This window comes from Canis lupus, chromosome 32 (assembly GCF_003254725.2).
Source record: "Canis lupus dingo isolate Sandy chromosome 32, ASM325472v2, whole genome shotgun sequence".
Taxonomy (NCBI): Eukaryota; Metazoa; Chordata; class Mammalia; order Carnivora; family Canidae; genus Canis; species Canis lupus.
In genome coordinates, this window is record NC_064274.1 from 6616646 (window position 1) to 6640564 (window position 23919).

Genomic DNA, 23919 nt, shown 5'->3' on the forward strand with positions numbered 1-23919 from the left:
GGGAATGACACTACTAGGGGTGCTGCATTCCAAATAAAACTTTTCCTTGTGGCCTAAGGCAGATGGGATACAGGAGGCCTGCTCTTAGGGGCCCTGTTAGTCCAGAGCTCAAATCAAATGGGAATCACACGGTCATCATGGGGCATCAGGTACCCTTGGGAGAACATCTTCTGAACATTTAAGTAGCTAGTCAAGAACACCAACAAATTCATAATCATTTATTGTAAATCACTCATAGATGGTTATACATTATTAATGGCAAAATGGCAAAATAACACTGTTAAACACCTGCTGGATGAAGAACTTCATTATGACAATTTCCTATTGGTATCACTTCTTTCTCAAAAAACTTAAATTACTACAGTTTTCCTGAAAAGATCTATCTTCAAAGTGCTCCAACATCTTTCTTTTGCTTTAACAACTACCACAAAGGCCACGCTGCCCCATTTACTCAACATGCTCTTTACAAGGCAACTTAACACACGAAAAATTTTTAATCCAGAAGCGACATAATGATTACTGTATATTTTGCTGCAAAATCAATGAAGGCTGCATGCAGGGAAAATATTAGGAGACACTGAGTTCTAGATAACTGTCGGTTATTAAGATCTGATGGCCTGGTGTGGAAAATTAATATGCTTATTTAGTAGGAGTAGCTAAAGTACATGCATCAGTGGCTGGGATCAATTAGAATATAAATTAGGTGTCTAAACATTTAAATGAGAGCTTAATTTGAGCTTAATTTTATGTCTGGCACATCTAAGTTATACACCTTTAAAATGACAACAGCAAAGAGAATAAAATCAAACACCTATATAAGCACTGATTTATAGGGTTGGCTGGCATAATCGGGACACAGAACAAGCTGGGCAGTGGACAGATCTCTTCTGAAGCAAAGACAGTGGAGCATTAAAAAGCTGTAAACAGGGCAAAAAGAATGAGAGACTCATTTCCTGTACTGTCATTTTTTTAAATGATGAATTCTCTTATTTAAGAAAACAAAAGCAAACACACACATAGTAATTACAAAACAGAAACATTCTTTAGTTACTCTGACCCTCTCTTTTGTCTTCCGCCCTGTCTCTCAGCTCCTTCAGATAATGGGTTGAAAAACAGCACTGGGTTAACTGGTAGAAAAGAAAACAAATGCTCTCCTGAATGACACCGAGAGAATATTAAGCTCCTTCATCCTGTCAGGGTCAACATCATGTACAAGCACATGACCATGTGTGTTTGACATACTAGAACTACGGCGACTAAATTGTGTGTTCACACTCTAATGTTAAATCATAGTTACACTGACATGAAAATTTTTTTTTCATTGATAGTTGACAATTATTTTGAGACAAACAAAAAGTTCCCAAAGCACATAGATTCTGTTCCCTCTCTACTCTCTACCCCCTCCCACATCCAATGAACAAGAGAACGATAGTAACCAAAGCCATGAACTGAGATGTCGATGGCAGACATGTTGGATGGTGGTTCCAGGTTCAAGTGCTGCCATCTCCAGTCCTGGCTTTCCGGGCCTCGATCATTGGCTTGGTTGCCCGTTTGCGGTCGGTGGCTAGCCCCAGCCAGCACATGAGGTCAATGAACCAAGTGGTTGGGTTGAAATTTAAGCCAAATTCACTCGCAGAGTAGTCAAAAGGAAAGGTGTGGTGGTAATTGTGGAAGCCTTCACCTAGAAGACAAAGCGGGCATTGAAATAACCCATCTCCACTTCTTTGCAAAGATTTTTTTTCCTCCCCACCCCCCACACTTATTGAGGGTGTGCCAGGTGCAAGGCACTATGTCAGGCTCTATGGGGACCAGGAGACTTGGTGTCTGCCCCTAGGAAGCATTTACTTAGCTGGCTAGATGAAATATGAACAGAAAAATAACACTGAATTTAATCAGCATAGAGTCACGGATTAATTTCCCCACATGAACTGTAGATATGCTACCATGATTTCAGAGCTGTGCTTTGTAAACTAAATGCTAAATGGTTGATAACAGATCCTCATTTAGATGTGTGTTCATGAAAGGAAAATAGCTTCTGGGGGCTGGAGGGATTAAAGGAAGGCTCGTGAGAGAGCCTGGAAGACCCAGACGAACATCGTTCAGATAGTGAATCGAGGAAGTGGACCTTTACATGTTCCGAATCTGCCTATGTATTATTCCATCCCTCCTGGTAAATAGCGTTTCCTCTCTTACTTTTTTTTTTTTTTTAATTTTTTAATTTAAAAAAAATTTTTTTTACATTTTTATTTACTTATGATAGTCACAGAGAGAGAGAGAGAGAGAGAGAGAGGCAGAGACACAGGCAGAGGGAGAAGCAGGCTCCATGCACCGGGAGCCCGACGTGGGATTCCATCCCGGGTCTCCAGGATCGCGCCCCGGGCCAAAGGCAGGTGCTAAACCGCTGCGCCACCCAGGGTTCCCACTTTTTTTTTTAATTAAAGTGTTTTCAGGAGGGATCTCAGGGCTTCTTTCATTTGACTTTTTTTTTTTCATTTGACTTTTTAAAACAGCTTTATTGAGATATAATTCACTATATAATTCATCCATTTGAAGTACAATTTAATGGCTTTTAAGCATTTTCACAGAGTTGTGCATCCATCACCACGATGAATTTTATAACATTTTCATTACCTAAAAGGAGGCTCCACATTGCTGAGCTGTCATCTCCCAACCATCCCTCCATGCCTCCAGCCCTACTTTCTTTCTCTGTCATGGTTAATTTTACACAGCCTGAATGGCCAAGGCTTGCCCAGGTTAAAAATTTCCATGAAGCATGCCTGGGGGGGCGTCTCTGGACGAGATGATCATTTGAATCAGTGGACTCAGTAGAGCAGATTACCCTCGCCAGTGGGGTGGCCATCACTCAATCCGTTAAGAGACTGAACAGAACAAATGGTGGAGGAAGAGAATTTGTCCCTTTTTTTCTGACTCACTGACTGAACTGGAACATCCATCTCATTTTCTCCTGCCCTCAGACTGGAATTTCATCAACTGCAACCCCGGTTCTCAGGCCTTCGGACTCAGATTTAATTATACCACTGTCTTTCCTGGGTCTCCAGCTTGCGCATAGCAGATCGTGGGATTTCTCAGCTCCCATAATCATGTGAGCCAATGCCTTACAAGAAATCTCTCTCTCTCCCCTTCTCTGATCCTTCCTCTCTATACATATGCATATATACACACATAGAAACAGTAGCATATGTATATCCTATAAATATATATCTATTTATATTTATATAGGTATCCTACTGTTTCTGTATATATATGGGGATTAATAAATATATATATGAAGAATATACATATATTACAGTATATACAAAAACTGTATAATATATGCATATAATAGTATTACATATATAGATAGGTATATATATCAGTATATGTAGCATATATGTGTATACATATATATGTATACTAACGTGTGTGTGTGTGTGTGTATATATATACTGATTCTGTTTCTCTAGATAACTCTAATACAATCTCTATAGACTTGTCCATTCTAAACATTTTGTTTAAATGAAATCATACAATATGTAGCTTTTTGTGACTGGTTTCTTTCACTTAGCATAACGTTTTCAAGGTTGTAGCAGGTATCTTCATTTCTTCATTTCTTTTTTTTTTTTTAGCATTATTTTTTTTTAATTTTTTTAAAATTTTATTTATTTATGATAGGCACACAATGAGAGAGAGAGAGGCAGAGACATAGGCAGAAGGGAGAAGCAGGCTCCATGCACCGGGAGCCCAACGTGGGATTTGATCCCAGGTCTCCAGGATCACGCCCTGGGCCAAAGTCAGGCGCTAAACCGCTGTACCACCCAGGGATCCCTCTTCATTTCTTTTTATTGCCAAATAGTCTTCCACTGTATAGATGTACCATTTGTATTTCTGGATCATATGGTAACTATTTTTAACCTTTTGAGAGATTGCCAGATTCTTCCTTTACTTTTTTTTTAAATATTTATTTATTTATTTATTTGAGAGAGAGAGAGGCTTAGGTGGGGATGGGGAAAGGGAAAAGAGAGTCTTATGCAGACTCCCTGCTGAGCTCAGAGCAGGACACTGGGCTGGATCTCACAACCCTGAGATCATGACCTGAGCTGAAACCAAGAGTTGGGCACCTCCTTCTTTACTTCTTAAGTGGGTACTGGTCATCACATAGTTCTTCTGTTGACCACAATTAAAGGATTCTGCTCTTTAATGAGTACGTCAGATGGATGGATCTGTGGTTTACCGTTTTCTTTTTAATTTAGATCTTCTTTACCCTGCCCCTTCCACCGTCATCGATTTTAGTGTTTTTCCAGCCCTGGAGTATATATAGAGAAGTTCCCCCCAGGATTTTCAGAAGCAGACACTGTTCTAAGAACCCTGGATGTACTCCCCATCTACAGCACAGTCAGATGTAACAGAAGCCTTCCCAGGATCTTAATGAAGAAAACTGACTAGAAGCCCATTGTTAATCTGGGTGGATTTAAAACTGATACCCAGCTCTTCAGGGCCTGGGCTGTGGCCATATTATTTGCATTTTCTTGCCCACTGTCCCTACAGAAGAGGTAAGTCCATCTTGTCCTCTCTTCTGTCTGCTCTGAGTAAATACTGGATGGGCTCCCCACTGCAGTCTTTTCAGAAGATGAAAGGTGGGCACCTGGGTGGCTCAGTTGGTTAAATGTTCAACTCTTGATTTTGGCTCAGGTCATGATCTTGGGGTCATGGGATCAAGCCTTGTGTCAGGCTCTGTGCTTAGCTGGGAGTCTGCTGGAGGTTCTCTCTCTCTCTCCCTCTTCCTCTGCTCCCACCCCACTCTTTCCCTCCCCCCCCCATCTCTCTCCAAATAAATAGGGAAAGAAAGAAGAAGATGAGGGGTGAGGAAGAAGAGGGGAGGAAGCGGTAGAGGTATCATACTCTTTCCAAGACATTTTTCTCTCTGGTTAGCCACTGTTCCCAGAGCTAAATTTGGTGTTTATTCCACCTCAGATTGCTCTTGTCAACACAAGATCCCTGGGGTCTTAATAAGGGCATGACCCTAACAATGCAGTGGTAGAAATTCATTGCTAGGTGACGCAGATACCGTTGCTATTTAACAGTAGGATCTTCCCTTCCTGGTTTGATCTCTATGCTCAAGGCTCAGCTTGCCAAGAAGCCTGAGTTACTTCCAGAAAGATACAGCTAATGATTATTTATTACTTACTGTGTGCCAGCCACAGTGGTGAGGGCTTTAATGGGTATTAGCACCTATAATCTTCACATCTTTGAGCTAGCTGCTATGATTATCCCTGTTTTAAAAACGAGGATGTAAATGTACAGAAGGGACAAGTAGCTTGTTTAAGACCATAAAGCTAGTAATAAAAATGACATTACTGAGGCTTATTTCATACTAAGCACTGCTGCAAAGACTATGTATGAACTCACCTAACCCTCCAATGACCCCAAGAGCAGGTAAATGCTACTATTATCTTCAGTTTACAGATGAAGACACAAGGTATGAAGGAGCCAGATAACTTGCCCAGACAGTAAGTAGAGGAACCAAGACTCAAAGTTATCAGAATCCAGAGGCCTCGCTCTTAAACATTTTGTGGCACCATGAGATACCATACTCTTGTTTCTTCCTATCTCTCTGTTTGAAGTCAAATGGCACAACAGAGGCCAGAAGGGTCAGGGCAATTTGAAACAAAAGTCTGCTGCTACTCCTCCTTTAGGAAAATTTCCATAGTGAAAATAAATCACTACTATATGACAGACATTGTCCTAAGCGGTTTACATATAGGACCTTAATCTTCATGACATCCCTGTGAGGTAGACATCACTATTCCCATTTCACAGATGAGAAAACTCTAAATCAGAGAGATTAGGTGACTTGTCCCAGAGCCAGGATTCTAATACCAAAGCCCAAGTTTATCCCACCTGACTTTCACTGCATCTCTTTACAGATTCCAGAAAACCACTGGAAAGCCAAGAAAAATCTGAGCTGCTGCACTTCCCACTGGCTCTTGCACCCCTACTCACCAATGGCACCCAGAGTGACAAGTGGGTTCTGCCGAGGGCTGATGTGCTTGTCATAGGGCCGGTTTCCATACATGTGGGCAGCGCTGTTGACCAGCCAGGTGATGTTGAGTGAGATGGTATAGCGGAGAATGGAAGCCAAGAAGTAGGAATTCCACAGACTCTCTCCCCAGACGCACCAGGGCACCAGCGTGGGGATCACAAAGCACATGAGCACCACGGTGATCTTATAGTACCTGGAAGGGAGAATAGTATGCTATCATTGGGCACCTGTTGATGGTGGCAGGAATAGGCTGAGCAAGCTGCAGGAAAAGTCAGGAATTATGCCAGTCATCTCCTTCTACTATTTCTGTATAAGGAATACCCTGTTGTGTGTCACTTTGTACAGGGGTCACAGACCCATATATCTACAAGGCTAAACAGGTAACCCAAACTTGAGTGAGGCTGGGTAGAATGAATGCTGTGGGAAGTGGGAGGGCCTGTGGCACACTTCAGAGACACTTCGATATCAAACAATCAAAGTAGTGCTGGTGAAACCTATGTAGCTCAGAGTACATTTCTCCTACAGGTGACTGGTTTGACAGCTTCTAGCTACTTCTTTCACTTATCAATCAACTTGATGATCAGTTTTTCTCAAATGATTTCAAGAAATATATATTTCTTGAATAATTTCCAGACACATGATTCTGTACTAACTTAGCTTGGTAAAAAAGTAAACAATCCAATCCCCTCACAAAAAAGTTCTCTGTTCATTGCAGATTACATCCCAAGCCAGCATAAAAAACAAAGTCTAGGAACAGACTGTAAGACAGTAAGTCTAGGAACAAGCATGGCCACATGAAAAGTAATCTTTACGAAGAAATCAGCAGTTGTTTGATTTCCAGACCCATGTATCCAGCAAATATTTACCGAGCACTTACTGTATGCCAGGCCATGAGTGCTGGTGATACAAAGACAAATTTGACACGGTCCCCACCCCAGGCTTCAGTCAAGTGGAACCACTGTTCCCCACTCTGTGGCCATGTGGAACCAGCCCTATGCAGGGACAGGAAAGGGGCTGTGCTATGGATTCATAGCTCTCTCCTCCCTGGCCTCACACTGGCTAATCAAGCTTTCCAAAGGCCTCTGTTAAGATGCATAGGTACGAAATGAGAGGTGGCACAGTGTGGGAATGATATTCAGAAGGTAGAAGACTTGAACTTGAGTCTAGATCTGATTCTGGGTGTTGAACTAGCCATTAGCTTTCTTTCACCCTCCTCTTGTGCACAGTTAGCCAGTTCTCCAAAGAGCAGAGGATGAGGCAAGGGCGTGTATGTGGGTAGTCTATTTTGGGAAGAGTGAGACAGGGAAGGAGGGAATGCCAAGCCACGGGTGCCCCATGCTTTGGACCCCTGAACTAGGACCTTGATGGGACAGATTACAGCTCAGATTTATTCTCCCAAGGAATGAAAGAAGGGGCTATTTTCTCATTGTTTCAAACTCCCTCCTGGTCAAGGAATGTCACTTAGAATATTAGCTTCCTCACACTTCCAAGTTTGCTTGGGCCAGGTTCGCTGAGCATTTCTGGAAGCATCTCAGGTAGGGGTGGCAAAGAAACCAGGCAGGAAGTAAGAAGTAAGTAGTCCAGTGGAGCACGGTGCTGTTGGGTTATACCTGAGTCAGCAGGTGGCTGCAGCAACAGCTGGAGTGAAAAGAAGGGCAGAGAGTAGGAGGTAGGGTACGAGAGGGGTCCAACACAGGTGGTGATTACAATACCTCCAGGGGTTCTTGTGAGGCTCTAATACATAATGCATACTATGTGCATATTATATATCATGGATATTCTGAGACCTTTCCATGTACGGCTCATTTTATTCTAATAAAAGGTCTAGGAGAAAGTGACCATTATTATCACCATTTTACAGAGCAATGGAAAGGTTATGTAGTTGGGCCAAGGTCACAAGACTAAGAAGTAGTAGGACCACGATTCAGATCCAGGCAGAATCACTTCAGAGACTATCATCTATTTAAATGCAGCCATCTTGTATCCCAGTGACTTGGAAATGGGTGTTGATGGGTTCACCTGTTGCCCAATTAAAAAAAAAATTATGGAAACTGACACTTATGCGCAGCTATCAATCTGCAAAACACACTTACATACATGATTTGCAAATGAAGTCATTTAAGTGGAAAGATGGTGCTTGCGAGGTCAGATGAGTGGGCTGTGGCTGGAGGGGCAAAGGCAACAGACAATGAGGGACTGGTGGTCTTACACTGCACTCCCTAGAGTCACGTGTGGAAGGCTTTTGGAGAGTGCTCTTTAAAAAAAGGACACCTGGGCGGCTCAGCGGTTGAACGCCTGCCTTCAGCCCAGGGCATGAACCCAGGATCCGGGATCCAGTCCCACGTTGGGCTCCCTGCATGGAGCCTGCTTCTCCCTCTGCCTGTATCTCTGCCGCTCTCTGTGTGTCTCTCATGAATAAATAAAATCTTAAAAAAAAAAAAAGATTTTATTTATTTATTTGAGAGAGAAGATGAGCAGGGAGAAAGGGCAAACTCCCTGCTGAGCGGGGAGCCCGATGAGGGGCTGGATCCCAGGACCCTGGGATCATAACCTGAGCAGAAGGCAGACGCTTAGCCAACTGAGCCACTCAGGTGCCCCAAGAGTGCTCCTGAGAATACTTAGAAGGAAGGGAGGAAGGCAGGTTGGGCTGAGGCAGAAGCTCACCTACCATGAGTTCCAGCAGATCTAATGGGGACTTCTGGGGCTAGATGATCCCTTAAAGTTGTCCTGGGAACTGGCAGGGAGTGTGTGAAAGGGCAGAGACGGTGGGTGCTCTGAAGGGAAAATAGAAGAGGAGCCCAGAGCCATGGTCTGCTGCTGCTCCTCCTTTGCACCTCTGAGGAGGAAAGGAGGCAGCTTTACACTGCCAACAGAAGGCATTTTGTGACTTAAGAAGTTTCTTCCCTTCCTCCACTCTCTCAGTTACAGACCAGTACCTTTAAAAAGAGCCTCTCCAGGGCACCTGGGTGGCTCAGTCGGTTAAGCATCTGCTTTCGGCTCAGGTCATGATCTTGGTGTCATGGGATCAAATCTCATTTCAGGCTCCCTGCTCAGCAGGGAATCTGCCCCCTCCCTCCCCGCTCGCTCTCTAAATAAATAAATAAATAAATAAATAAATAAATAAATAAAATCTAGAAAGAGAAAGAAAGAAGAAAGAAAGAAAGTCTCTTCTATTCCTCATCTGAGCTATTGCCTTGGTCCCTTATTTTGCTCCTAAAAAGGAGAAAGAAAATACACACATTGAGGGCTTGCTCTGTACTGGGCACCGGGCTAAGCATCTCAGAGGCCTTCTTCTCTCACTTACTCCTCCCAGCAGACAGGGATGGACAGTGAGGACCCCAGGGCTTAGAGAAGAGCCAGCTCTTCTGGGACAGCTCCCCCCCAGGAAGAGGCCAGGCCCTTGCTCTGGCTCTCGGCTTTGCCCCAACCCTACAGAATCCACAGCCAGCAGGACTCTGCTTCCATTCACGCCCTGCCCAGTCCTCTTCCTTCTGAACTTCTTAGAGAAGCCACCTGCCTCTTCAAAAAAAAAAAAAAAAAAGCACTCTTTAAAAATCATTCCAATAAAGCTTTAGCATATTTAATTGCGGGCTATTCTCTGATTGTTCTTCCTGTATTCTGCTAGGATTTCTTGTTGTGTGTTCAATGGAATGAATGGAAGAGGAAGGAATTTTTAGGGGCCACAGAGAGTCTGGGTGGTGCTGCCAGTGGCATACGTCTTGAAGCTGATATCTGCGTCAAAAAAATCTCCCCAGCCATTTCAAACGGACTTGACATATCTTCCCGTGATGCTAAGGAGCCTTCCTCCTGTGCCTATTTGCTTCCAGGAGCTTAATTCCTTTCTTGCTTGGGAAGAAGGGTGGAAATGGTTCCCTGGCTTCCTTGCTTAATGACACTCATATCTGAACACCCTAGCCAGGGGTCCATCAACTAGTCCATGAGGCCTTCAGCCCCTAGTCCTTCTTCATCTGAGGGATTTCCTTTCTTCAACTGTGGTACAGAAGGAGACTGGAGAGGGGCCACTGACATTGCTCTGTGTTTTTGCTAAAGAGGATTTTTATGTGTAAAGCACCATCGAACAGTAAACTACCCAACTCCACCACTTCCTAGCTTTGTTATTTTGAGGTTATTTTGAGGTTTGTTATTACAGGTTTCTTTTCTGTAAAGCGTGGTATTAACAGACTTATGGAGTCCCCACTATCCTGGCACTGGAGATGTAAAGTGAACAAATCAGACAAAAATCCCTGCCCTTGGGGAGCTGGGGTATTCTGGTAGGAACACTTGATAAATATATATATTATGTATGTACTATATAAAAACTTATATTTATGTATATCCTGGTAGGGAAGAAAACTAAAAAACAATATAAATAAACAATATATACAGCAAGTTAGTGGTAAGTGCTAAGATAAAAATAAGGCAGAGAAGGAGAATTTGAAGTCAAGGGCAAATGCTGAAATTTAAAACAAGGTGTCTAGGGAAGGACTTTGTGACATTATAGGCTTTGAGTGACGCTGTGAAAGAAATGAGAAGTTAGCCACCTGTGGCTAAATGAGGCAGAAGATTCCAGTGAAGAAAACCACAAGCACAAAGGCCCCGCAGTAGGAGTGTTCCTGGCACATTCGGGGACAAGCAGGAAAGCTGGGGCTGAAGCAGGTGAAAAAAGAGGAGAATGCCGGAGATAAGAGAATAATAGTGGGCCTTGTGACAGAAGATCTGACAGGTCATTAGGAAGGTTTCAACCTTTACTCTAAGTGGGATGGAGGGTTGAGAATGGACTGTGGGGGGAAGGGCAGGAGCAGGGAGAGCAATCAGGAGGCTGCTACAAAATCTGGGCACGAGAGAACATCGACTTGGATCATGACGGGGCGGGGGGGGGAGGGCGGGTGTGAGAAATGGTCAAATTCTGAATATATTCTGAAAACAGAGTGACAGGACTTGTTAACAGACCAGATTGTGGAGAGAAAGGAGCCAAGGGTGACACTAAGGATGGAGATGTCATTAGTTGCCACAGGGAAGCATGGAGGGGGAGCTGGTTTTGAGCAGCACATGAGGAGCTCAATCTTAACCATGTCAGGTGGGAAATGCCCACTACACGTTCAAGGGGTGATGTCAAGTAGGCAGCTTGATGTACAGGTCTGGAGATCAGGGGTGCTCTGGAGAGAGGTTTGATGGGAACAGAAATTTGGAATTCATCAGCATATTAATGTAGGACACTCACATGCATACATTTTCTCATCTCATCTGAGCCCTGTGAAGGACTCACTGTAACCTCACTTTGTAGGACCTTTCTAGAGCTCTAGCGAGGTCATGGAACTTCCTCAGGCCATACTGGTTGTACAAAGCACAGGTAGGCTTAAAATACAGTGACTATAACCTGCTGCTTACCTGGCTTACCAAGAGCAGGGCAGAGGGGATAGGTAAATATACCTGAAAGTAAACCAGGCTGAAGTGCGTGATCTAGCCATTGCTCTAAGAGTTGCCATTATCTGATTAAAAATATTGTCACCTTGAGGTCAGAATGCCTCACTCCAGCTGGACTGAACTTCTTCCTATTCCTTAGGCAACACCTTTTCTGTCTCCTGTGTCTATGTTCTCAGCCTGCTTTCCTGACATTTCTAAATATCCTTCCTCTGAGGGGATTTCCTCGGTCCACCAGAGCACGCTCTGTCCAGGGCTCCCATTGCACATTGTACTTCTCAGCTCTCATACTTATGGACTTAGTGGGTGGCCTCACCTACTAGGTCAGTGGTCTCAACCCTGACTGTGCATTCGAATCAACCTGGTGAACATATAAAAATGACTGATGTTGGGAACCCACTGCAGACTGGCTCAACTGAATCAGAATTTCTGTTCTGGGTGTTAAGGTTTTTAAAGCCTCTCCATTGCAGACATTGACAGTAGCCTCCCTATAATTCGTCCCCATCCTCTCTTTCTTGCCAGAAAGATCTGATTTTGGTCAGATATCCAACTGTTCTCTCTGCAGCCATGTCCTTCAGGGAATGTGGACTCTCCCCAGGATGTGAGTCCTAGTTAGTTTGAAGCAATCAATGGTGATCTTATTCACTTTCCCAATAATTAATTTAGGAATTGGTCAACAGTGGTCAATAAGCTATGAGGGGGAAATGGGTATAATTTTTAAAAATGGAAATAACAAATGTTGGTAAAGATGGAGAGAAATAGGAACCTGCACACATTGCTGGTGGGAACGTAAAGTGGTGCAGCTGCTACCAAAAACAGTTTCTCAAAAAGGTTAAACATCAAATTATCATATGACCCAGCAATTCAACCCCTAGGCATATGTTCAGAAGAATGGAAAGCAGAGACTTGAACATATATTTATACACCAATGTTCATAGAAGCATTACCCACAGTAGCCAAAGGGTGGAAACAGCCCAAGTCCCCACTAATAGATGAATGGAATAAGCAAAATGATGTGTGTGTGTGTCTGTGTGTGTGTGTGTCTCTGTGTGTATGAGAATATTATTCCAACATAAAAAGGAACAAAATTTTTATATATGATATAATATGCATGGATAGACCCTGGAAACATGCTTAGTGAAATAAACCAGACAGAGAGGACAAATATTATTTGTATGAAGTACCTAGAATAGGTAAATTCATGAAGACAGAAAGTAGAATATATGTTCCTAGGAGCTGGGGAGAAGGGGAAAGGGAAAGGGAAGCTCCTGTTTAATGGGTATAGAGTTCTTGTTGGGAATGACGAAAAAGTTGGAAGATGGAAGGGTCCTTGAATGAGCTACTGAACTAACAAATCCCAGAGTGGTGTTATTCCTGATGTCTTACTCTGGGACAAGCCGTTTGAATCAGGACCTTCTGTGGAGTAGCTGAGTGCATTCTAGTATACCGTATGGACACTCACGTGCCATCAGGATCTCCTCCCAACGGAGAGCCGCTGGCAGTGCTGCTTCTGCTGGATGGAGGCGCCCTGACCTAGGTCATGCCCCATCCAGTACTAACCTTACATGAGGGGAGTAGTCCATTTCCCAGGCCTGGTCGTACTGCCTCATTTCTCAATGACTCTGAAGAGTGACCCCAACTTCAGGACCCACCATAGGGTGGGTTGAGGCCCTTGATGGGACTGATCAGGACTCAGCTTCTTCTCTTGCCCAGTTCTGTTTCCATCACTTCTTCCATAAGTGTCAACCCCAAGGACCCTCTCCAGTACACTTTTTTTACTTTAAGATTTTATTTTTATTTATTTGAGAGAGAGAATGAGCACGCACAAGCCAAGGGGAGGCGCATAGGGAGAAGGAGAAGCAGATTCTCCCCTGAGCAGGGAGCCCAAGGTGGGGTTTGATCCCAGGACGCTGGGATCATGTAGGTCATGATCTGCTGTAAGCAGACTCTTAACCGACTGAGCCACCCAGGCACCTTTCCAGTACACTTCTTACAATGTAATATCCACCTCAGAGCCAGCTTCCAGGGTAATCTGTCCTGTGACATGGATCTACTGCAGGGCTAGCAGAGTCCAGGAGAAAGCCACTCTCCAGAGCCTAGCACAGGGGCTTACACAAAGCAGGCACTCCTACATATTTGTTGAACAATTAAGTGGATGTGATTCTTTGGTTAATAAATTATGAGCTCTCAGCTTCTTAGGAAAATAAAAACACTACAGTGACTCAGTAGGACACAGAGTATGACATAAAATCCTAAGGTTTCCAAAAAACAACAGAAACTACACAATAAATATGCAGCCTGCTTTTTGGGTTCTTCATGAGATGCTTATCTCTTGGCTAGGTGCCAACACAGGATTATGAATAAGAAACCAAGAATTTGATTAAAGACATTTATACTCATCAAGTCCCAAGCCCCAGCTTCCAACAAATTTCACGTGACGCTTCCTAACTCCAGTTTTTAAAAAAATGATTTCTGAGAATGCGCTTCTAGGTCATTCTCTGAGCTGCCAAATATGGTGCAACATTGGCAATACTTAACATTAATAACCACTCTAACAGGTTTGGTCTTGGTTTGGAATAGAAGTGGCTTCTTCTCCTCCTGTGGATACTCAGACCCTGAGAAGACTTCTAGAATCATCAAGAGAGAAAAAGAAAGGAGTGGGATCCCTGGGTGGCGCAGCGGTTTGGCGCCTGCCTTTGGCCCAGGGCGCGATCCTGGAGACCCGGGATCGAATCCCACGTCGGGCTCCCGGTGCATGGAGCCTGCTTCTCCCTCTGCCTGTGTCTCTGCCTCATTCTCTCTCTCTCTCTGTGACTATCACAAATGGATAAAAATTTAAAAAAAAAAAAAAAAAAAAGAAAAAGAAAGGAGTAAGAACTAGAGAGAAGGGTTGGTAGGAATCCAAGAATGACCCAAGGATTTGAAATCGGAGATTTGAAACCAGAGACCCACAGGTTTGAGTCCAAAACACAAAAGCCAAAGCATCCAAGCTCACCCTACAAATAGCTCTGGAGCAGCTTTCTATAGCTTTAAGGTGACAGCTTACCAGAACAGACCCACAATAGATAATGAAAACCCTCCCATTCCCACCAGCAATTCCACAGTGGGAAGATGTTTCTTAGCATTTAGCTCAAGATGAGAAGTCCATTCACACAATCAAATGCCACCACACACCATGATGCCCTAATCCGAGTAAGATTCAGTGATAGCACATGAAAGAAGATATGGGCTCTCATCTTGCCACTCTGTCAACGCTTTGGAGACTATCTTTATTCCAATAAGCTGGATCACAATAAAGAGAATTGAAACACTAAAAATAGGCTTGAGACTTGGGGTGCCTGGGTGGCTCTGTCAGTGGAGTGTTTGACTCTTGTTTTTGGCTCAGGTTATGATCTCATGGGTCATGGGATCCAGCCCCTTGTAGGGCTCCGTGCTCATCTGTGAGTCTGCTTGAAGATTCTCTCCCTCTGCCCCTCCCTCCACTCTTGCGCACCTACACACTCTCCCTCTCTCTCTCAAATAAATAAATAAATAAATAAATAAATAAATCTTTAAAAAAAATAGACTTGAGACCAAAAATTTGTTCTATGGAGAAGAAACAATTTAGGATTTCTTCCTTGTTTCTCTCCCTACTTCCCCAATCTGGGTGTGCTAAGCATCTTAAAACATTTTTTCTTTAGATGAAAAAGAAATTGCTGTTCTCTGCCTACAAGCATTTCCTATTGCTTGGCTAACCCTGAGCACAGCAGTCCAGAACCAGCAGTGTGTGAGATCTCCAGAGGAGAACTATGAGAGCTTGAAGGAAGAAGAAATAATATGCCGACTGCGGACTTCTGAGGGGGACTGGCCTGAGGAAACACGAAAGAAGCAAACACTACTGTGGGTGAGAGAGAAATTACAGCCCCACAAATGTATCCTAACGATGAGCGATGAGCTGTCACCGGCATCTTGATTAAACATGTTTGGTTTTGCGATTTCACTTAAAGCCTAGCCAGAAATTCATTTTCCCTACATCTTTTGCATCTTGTAGGGAACCAGGCAAAATCATCCTATGCTCGCTAAACATTCATTTAGAGGACAGATAATATGCCCTGGCAGTTTGTAAATGGAATGGATGGAACTCTCTCTCCCACCTCCTTGTTCCCCTCTGGCATTGCCCACATGGAGGTGAAAGATGATTCCTTTGGATGCAGATCTGAAGACGGAAGCCCCCTGATGGGGGAGCCCTTTGGAGTGTTTCAGAAAATCTTCCAGACTCTGAATTGTTTAGGTTGAAAACAGGCTCTGCTGCTATGCTCTTGATTTTGCCTCCCCAGTGTTGCAGTGGCTTTAAGTGAGACAGCTCATGATTACTGCATTTGAAGTGTGCCCTGAAAGTCTTAATCATTCCAGATTTGGCTTTGACCCTCAATTAGTTTTGACATCACTTCCCCTGTGCTACTTCATGATAAGCATTCCCGTAGAAGAAAATATTTTAATTGGACTATCTAGATGCATAACATCATCTTCCGGATGCCTCTCTTCCCCCGATGGAGGGAGCAGAGATGGGGAGCGACTGCTTCACAAAAGCATCTTTGGAAATTTGCAAGGTGGTGGGAGAAAAGATGTATTTTAATTTTCTCTCTGCTTTCAGCTTTATTTGCTTTTGAGGTTTGCATGTGGAGGTTAGCTGCATCCATCCACTTGAATTTCATGGGTCTTTGTACAAACAGCTTGCATTCATTCATCACTAAGCAGCAGTTTAAGAGATAAACACAATCATTTCAGAATTTCAACACAAAGAGCATTATTTGTACCTCACTAACAATGAAGTGCTTAAAGACAAACCAGGCCTGCTGATTGCTAAGACGGAGTAAGGAGGGTTAAAAGGCCCTTTTGCCTTTTTCAAAGCTTTGATTATAAGTAGATGGCAAGTTCTTTGTGGACAGGATTTGTCTTGATCCAAGTCACATCACTCTCAGTTCCTTGAATATGAAACGCTGGTTGACACAGTGGGTCCCCAGGAAGCAGCTGGATTGTTGACTTGCACCAGAAGGAATGAGGGCGAGGATCTATCTGTCTTTGGCAGAGGCAATTAGACGAGTTCCCCTCTAATGGTTTGATACTTAGAGTCTCTCTAGTTGTCTCAACATAAAGTCAAGTTGATTAGACCCTCTTTCAGTTCTTTCCCCAGGGCTCTTTGTCTCTGCTTCTGTCTTTGTCCTTCCTTCCTCCCTCCCTTCCTAATTAGTTATCAAGTGTTCTCAATCAGTAATTGGAACACACACTAACTCCTGATGGTATATAGAACAGGATGACTAAAAGAAATACTTAAAGGCATTTCCAAAATAAAACTTTTAAACAAAGTTGCTGCCTTTCCATCTTCTCTCACCCTTAAACCTGCATTCCATTTTCATCCTTGCTACCTGAGATAAAGTGAGCACTACAGAAAGAAACATAACCACTTCTCTTAATCTGGGACCTATGGAATTGTGTACAAACTCTTTTGTGTATTTCCATTTTCTGGAGTTCAGAGTGCACAGCTTTCAACAAATTCTCAAAGAGATATTCGATTCCCAAGGCCCCAAACATTTGAGGTTGGTGTTGAACTTTGATCTTTGCTTGCTTTAGGATTTGGCGGAGGATTTAGGTAAGAACATTGAATTCAATTTAAGGAAGGTTCAACTTAGAGAATTTAAGGGGGCGCCTGGGTGGTTCAGTCAGTTAAGCATCTGACTTCAGCTTAGGTCATGATCTCAGGATCCTGGGATCAGCCCCATGTTGGGCCCTATATCACACCAGATACCCTATGATGGGCCCCCACGTGGGCTCTGCACTCAGTGAGGGAGTCTGCTTCTCCCTCTCCCACTGACCCTCCTGCTGCTCGTGCTCTCCCCTCTCAAATAAATAAAAATCTTTTTAAAAAATAAAATAAATTGAAATGCCTGGGTGGCTCAGCGGTGAAGCCATCTGCCTTCAGCTCAGGGGTGATCCTGGAGTCCCCGGATCGAGTCCCACATTGGGCTCCTGCAGAAAGCTTGCTTCTCCCTCTGCCTATGTCTCTGCCTCTCTCTCTCTCTCTCTCTCTCTCTCTGTGTGTCTCTCATGAATAAGAGGGTGAGGTCTTTAAAAATAATAATAATAAAGAATTTGCAGAACAGTACTTTTATTTTTTCTTAAAGATTTTATCTATTTATTCATTAGAGACAGAGAGAGGAGAGAGAGAGAGGCAGAGACACAGGCAGAGACGCAGGCAGAGGGAGAAGCAGGCTCCATGCCGGGAGCCGGACGTGGGACTCGATCCTGGGTCTCCAGGATCAGGCCCTGGGCTAAGGCGGCGCTACACCACTGAGCCACCAGAACTACCCAATTTTTCTGCCTTCTTAATCAGTTTATGGAACAAAACTTGACCTTCCTTGATGGTGATGAGTGTCTTATCCTGGATTCCCCAGAAGGCAGGGCTTAAGACAAAAGCTTATATGCTACTATTTTATAGAAGTTCAGTCCAAGGGAAACAGAATGTGGGAGGCAGGGAGAGTAGGGGAGCTGATAGGAATGTGTGTTACTGAGCCAGCCACTGCTTGGTGGGACCATCTTCCAAAAGACCATATGGATGATTGAACCTCAGAATACACTCCCTCTGGGAGAAGGATGTGGGAAGAATGTGTCTTCCAGCAACCTGCTCCCACAGCTCCTGCCCCCCCCCCAAACTTCTGGATTATGAACATGGCTGCTTAGTAAACATTTAACAAATCCTAATGAGTTCACAAAGCAGAGGTCCATTACAGGCTTCAACTATTTTTATCTCCAATCACTCCCAAGGAGTTTATAATTAAGATAAGGGAAATGAATTTTCACTGGTAAAATCAATGGTCGAAATATGTGTATTGGCTAGAAATACTATACAGGTGACTCTCTGCAGCATCTATTCCTTAGAGTGGCGACACTGAAACTCCTGTGCCCAACCACTGATGGAATTCTGTTGCTGGGTCTTTGCCTTGCCTCGCCTCGCCTCCCCTCCCCTCCTCTCTCTCTCTCTCACTCTTTCTTTCTTTCTAGATGTTATTTATTTATTCATAAGAGAGAGACAGAGATGTAGGCAGAGGGAGAAGCAGGCTCCCTGCAGGGATCCCGGGATCAGGACCTGAGCCAAAGGCAGATGCTCAACCACTGAGCCAGCCAGGTGCCCTTATTGCTGGATTCTGACAAGAAGGTGATACTACTGCAGCAGGCCTTCCCTGCAAGGAGTTTACTGGCATGTCTGAAAGGGCAAGATGCAGGGCTTCATCAAGCTTCCGATGCCTGGTATGGTTGATTTTGTCCCTAACTGCTAATTCTGGTAGAATTTGGTCTGAGGCAGGATTCTGCTGTAGGAAAGAGACATTTCCTTCCTCCTCCTCTCACACCAGAGTTGGCCAAGGTCCAGTCCCAGCAGACACGGCCAAAGGTGTCTCTTGTTGCACCTGTGTTTCTGTAGTCCTCTCACTAGACCTTTACGGGTCAGAGGTGCCAAGAGTCCTGGATAAGATCACTGCTGGTGTGAGGAGACGCTGTATGAATGGGCAGTATGCTCACAGACTTCCATACCTCACCCTGGGAGGTAGGACCCCAGGCTGCTGAGCCATATTGTGAGGGAATGGAACTGCACCAGGACTGGTGGGCATGTCCAGGTGCTGCGTACTTCAGCAACTGAGGGTGACAGAATCACACACAAAGTATCACCCCAAAAGCTGGTTCTTGGCTGTGGGTTGTCCATAAACTGGATAATAAACACACTCCTCAATCTGAAAGTATTTTGGGGGATGCTAGGTGTTTCATTAGACTCAATAATAGAAAGATGAATAGGACACATCATGGTCCTTAAGGAGCTTAAGGTCTAATGAGAGCAATATGAAAATGGATCATTTAAATACAGCATGATAAGCAGCAATGTGAGATATGCCCACGATTCTATAGACCTGATGAAAAGGGGTACTTAGCTCACTCTGGGACAATGGGTCTTAAACTCTTTGGTCTCAGGACCCTTTTACATATTTTAAATATTATTGAGAGCACCAAAGAACTTTTGTTAATGTGGAGTACATTTATCAATATTTACTGTAGGGGAAATTCAAACTAAGAAATGTTTTATTGATTTGTTAAATATTCAATGTTAATAATATAAAATTACAACATATAATATAAAGTAGTATCTATAATATGCAAATGCATTTAATATAAAATAAATGTGAAATTGATGAATTCATTAAATAATAAACCTATTACATATTAATATAAATAATACTTTTATGAAAAATAACTATATTTCCCAAAACAAAAAAAGTTTTAGTGTGAGGATGGCATCAGTTTACATAATTGCATATCTCTAATGTCTGGCTTTAATAGAAGTTGCTGAACTGAGACGTCTGCTTCTGCAGTGATTCTGTTGTAATATATTGTTTTGGTGGAAGTCTATGAAGAAGCTGTGCCTAATAGGGATGTGGTTAGAAAAGGGAGGACCTCACAGACCTCCTAAAAGGCTTAGGGAGCCCCCACCCAGACAGTCCTTGAACTGCTGACCTCAGCTTCCTAGGCATGAGTTTTGAAGAATGAGTAAGAGCTGTCTAGGTGAAAAAGAACATTCTAGATCAGTGCTTCTCAAACAGTCACTGCGCATCTGAATCTCTTGGGGCCTGGGGTGGGGTTTGAAATCTGCATTTCTGACAAGGCCCCAGGAGATACTGATGGCTCTGGTTCCAGAATCACACTTTGAGTAGAAGGACCTATGCCAGAGAAGTAAGAGAAACAAAGGCAGTGTCACGGACAGAAAAGCCTAAGTGTGAGAGGAATGGCATAGTTAGAGAGTGAAGTATAAGGTGGGAAATACCAGGACACGATGTAAGCATGCCAGGGAGATAATAGACTGTTGTCACTTTTCCCAAGGGGAAGTCATGAAAAGGTTTTAAGTAGGAGGCAGCTCTGGCTCACATGTAAAGCATAAGCTCTGATTCTGAATAACTTAGAACCACAATAAAGATAAAATGTACCCGCAAAAGAAGTAGGCAATAAAATGAAGTGGAGAAAGAAGAAAGATAATATTCTATACAACACAGCCTACTAGAAAGAGCACGTGCTTCGGACTCGAACAGAGTCTGCTTAAATTCCAGCTCTGCCATTTACAAAATGTTACTGAGTCAGCTTCTCAGAGGCTCAGATTCCATCATTTGTTAAGATCTGAGAGGTCCGACTTAGGCGAGGAGAACAGAGTCAGCTACCTAGTGAGGACTCACTATACTGAAATCGATATGATAAAGGATATCCTAGAGATAATAAAAAATAGCAACTGGAAGTGATCATTGTTATTCTAAGATTAGATATGGGCTTGAAACAGACAACTGAGCTTATTAGAATTTTGTATTTTCAAGAGCAAAAAGATTCATAATGAGAACCAGAGGGGAATCACCTAAAAGTAAATGTTTTGCCTATCTGCATGCCAGGCAGCATCAGCTCACAGCTGTCCATAGTGATGGAGGAGGCGGCCAGTAACTGCGAGACAAGGACCTCAGGTTTCATGTCTGTCATCCTTTCTGGCAAGACAACTTGGACTCGAATTTTCTTTTCTTTTGTCTTTTCTTTTCTTCTTTTCTTTCTTTCTTTCTTTTTCTTTCCTTCAGATTTTATTATTTATTCATGAGAGACACAGAGAGAGGCAGAGACATAGGCAGAAAAAGAAGCAGGTTCCCTGATGTGGGACTCGATCCCAGGAACCCGAGATCACCACCCAAGCCAAAGCTTAACCATCAAGCCGGATGCTTAACCACCGAGCCACCAAGGCATCCCCCGAATTTTCAATATGAAATTTGAATGGCTTAAGTCATCATTTCCCCGCTTCCCTTTCTCTTGTCCTGGTAGTACTTGGTACAGATAATAATGAGCACAGCCCCAAAGAGCACAGAGAGTCATGTTTCCATATTAAATAGAGCCACCACAGTTTTAAAGATATGTGTGTGAGCGCGAAGGACTTTTAATTTCTATTCCTCTTTTTCTCTGGAAGCACTTGGCCTTGAAGATCCAGAAATCCCCTCATCACCACCTGGGATTCTGAGACTCTTCATATCTCATTCTCACCTGGAGGCATTAGTTATTAAGTTCCAGAAGATGCATTGCTTTCTCGGTCCACTAAAACAAATATTGGTTCTCTGCTTGTAAATGAAAGTTTTCATTACCCAGGTTCTTAGTTGGACAGAATGTAAAAGCCTGTTCACTTATCTTGAAATACATGTAGATATATGGGGTTTGTCTAAATCTCTTGATAGTTAGGACACCTGAGTAATTGTTTTTCTCTATTTTAAAATGAAAGACAAGATAAGAGTAGGTTTATAAGAGAAAGCCAAATGTCAGAAGAGATAGCACACTTCAGTTGAGTCAATGAGCATGTTTTGACAAATCACATTATCTCAGCACTAAGAGTCTTTGTATCTGTGTGACAGATTTGTTATTGTTGTATATGAAAATAGGCAGTGTGAGGAGAAATTAGTGACTTGGACAGGGAAACAGTTCAAAGCTGATTTCTGACAGGATTTCCTCAGCCAGTGGGTGACAGTAAGTTCTTTGGTTTTTTTTCGTTTTGTTTTTTTTGCTGGGAATGCATCCTTTTTAATCTTTGCTATTTCAGTATTTTAGACTAAGAATTTGACTCTTAGAGTACCCTTTGCAATAAGGTACGCTCCCCAGGAAGGGAGCATGAATGCTCCTGTTCATTCATGCATGTATTTTGTAATTTTCTGAATCCGTGGAAGCATTTCTTTGACAAAAGCAAGGAGAGAGGAAAGTGAGTTTTTAATTTCTAGGGCTGATTAAGTCGGCTATCTCAATGGTGCTTCTCCATTGGAACCCTGTGCCTTGGGGCGACAATCTCAATGACAGGTGTGACGCCTGGTGGTGCTGGTGAAAAGTCTGGGCACCTTGACAGTTGTGCTGTTCACCTGGGATCTCTAGGGAGGGGAGATGAGGTGTCTATGTATCTATTCACTATCCCTCTCACGGGGATAAAACCTCAGCGATTCCTGTTAACAATGACCACAAATTTATAGAATGCCTAGGAATGCACTGAACACGAAACATATGTGTATTTAGAAAACTATGAGCACTGATTGAGGATGCAAAAGAAGTTGTAACAAAGGGATAGACTGTCCCGGGAGAATGAGAGTGTCAGAGAAGGCTATGAACCATTGCTTCATGCAGACCTCAGGGACCTCCTTCTACCCTGCTCTCCTTGGCTGTGAATTCCCTCGGCTGCTCTCATATATGAACTTGGAGGCCTCTGGCTGGTTTGTAAGTATTTGTCTTTTCCAACCCTCCCCCCACCCCTTTTTAAGAGAAAGAGAGTGAGCACAAGCGGGAGTGGGAGAGCGGGACGGGCAGAGGGAGAGAGACAATCTTAAGCAGATTCTGTACTGAGCTTGGAGATCATGATCCTGAGATCATGACCCGAGCCAAAATCAACCGACCGAGCCACCAAGGCACCCCTCTTTTCTTCCCAATTAAATGATATGATTAATAAAAGCCAAGAGTATCCCTTTTCTTCCCTTTATATCATCCACATCCCTTAATACAGAAATGCCTCTACTTACAACTTTTCCATTTAAGGAAGTTCACAGTATAAACAAAACAGTTGATTCCTGGAAAAAGGGCATCAACTCTGGAGACGGTATTAGCAGCCACAAGCAGTCATTGCCACACAGTGTTCGTTAGTCAGGGGGACGGTAGCTGGATTTGTGCTCAGAGATGAGCTATTTTGTGAACATCCGTAACATCATCAGTTTGAAAAGTGCAAAGGTGGTGAGTGCATTTAAAATGCTGCAAAAAAAGGAGACACACAGTCATGATGGAAACAAAAGTAGAAATAACTTTTCAAAACTGAAGGTAAGTGAATGCCTAATATTGCAGAGTGCTCCTGAAAGAGCTGGAAGGCTCCCAAAGGCCAAAGACCAAATAGTCATCAAAAAGGAAAGGGACAGGGATTGGTGAAATGAAAAGGGCAATTTTGGGGGGTTGTGGCTGCATGTTACCAGCAACAAATGATATCCCTTGGCCTAAACTTTGTTAATCCTGGTGAAGGCCAGGAGTTTCTGAGTGTACTTAAGCCTAAACATGGTGAAGAGAGCTCATGAGTCTGCTGTAAGGTGAGGGCGGCTCCCCAGGTTCAAAGTCGCTGGGTTCAGGGCCATCCAAATCGGCAGAGCCTCTTGTGGTGGCAAAGGAGGGTACTGTAACCACAGGAGGGCCACATGTGGGGGAAAATGTAGAATGGAATGTAAAGAAGAGAAGAGTACTCCTGGTCTAAAGCTTTGAAGGGCTCACTTATGTTTTTCTTTATGTAGGTAACATCTGGAAACTGGTAACTTAAGCCTCTCTCAGTCACTTTGCACTTACGGGCAAAAATGGACCCATGAGCGGGGTCTTAGAACTAAGGTCTTCGTAAATGGAATAGCTTCCAT

The 23919-nt window shown here is 43.4% G+C and overlaps 1 protein-coding gene and 1 long non-coding RNA gene across 2 annotated transcripts in view; one reads left to right on the forward strand and one right to left on the reverse strand.

The window, feature by feature from the left end:
- Positions 1-203: 203 nt before the first annotated feature.
- Positions 204-23919, reverse strand: part of SCD5 (stearoyl-CoA desaturase 5) — a 150133-nt gene continuing 126417 nt past the window's right edge. The window contains exons 4-5 of the mRNA XM_025426216.3: positions 6001-6233; positions 204-1681 (exon numbers count right to left, since the gene is read on the reverse strand). Of these exons, the coding sequence (XP_025282001.1) occupies positions 1491-1681; positions 6001-6233 (424 nt within the window). The 3' untranslated portion in view covers positions 204-1490. The remainder of the gene's footprint in view (positions 1682-6000; positions 6234-23919) is intronic.
- On the forward strand, positions 2823-6233 carry LOC112646322 (uncharacterized). Its single transcript, XR_003127574.3, has 2 exons — positions 2823-3103; positions 5925-6233. It is a non-coding gene; the product is annotated as an uncharacterized LOC112646322 (long non-coding RNA).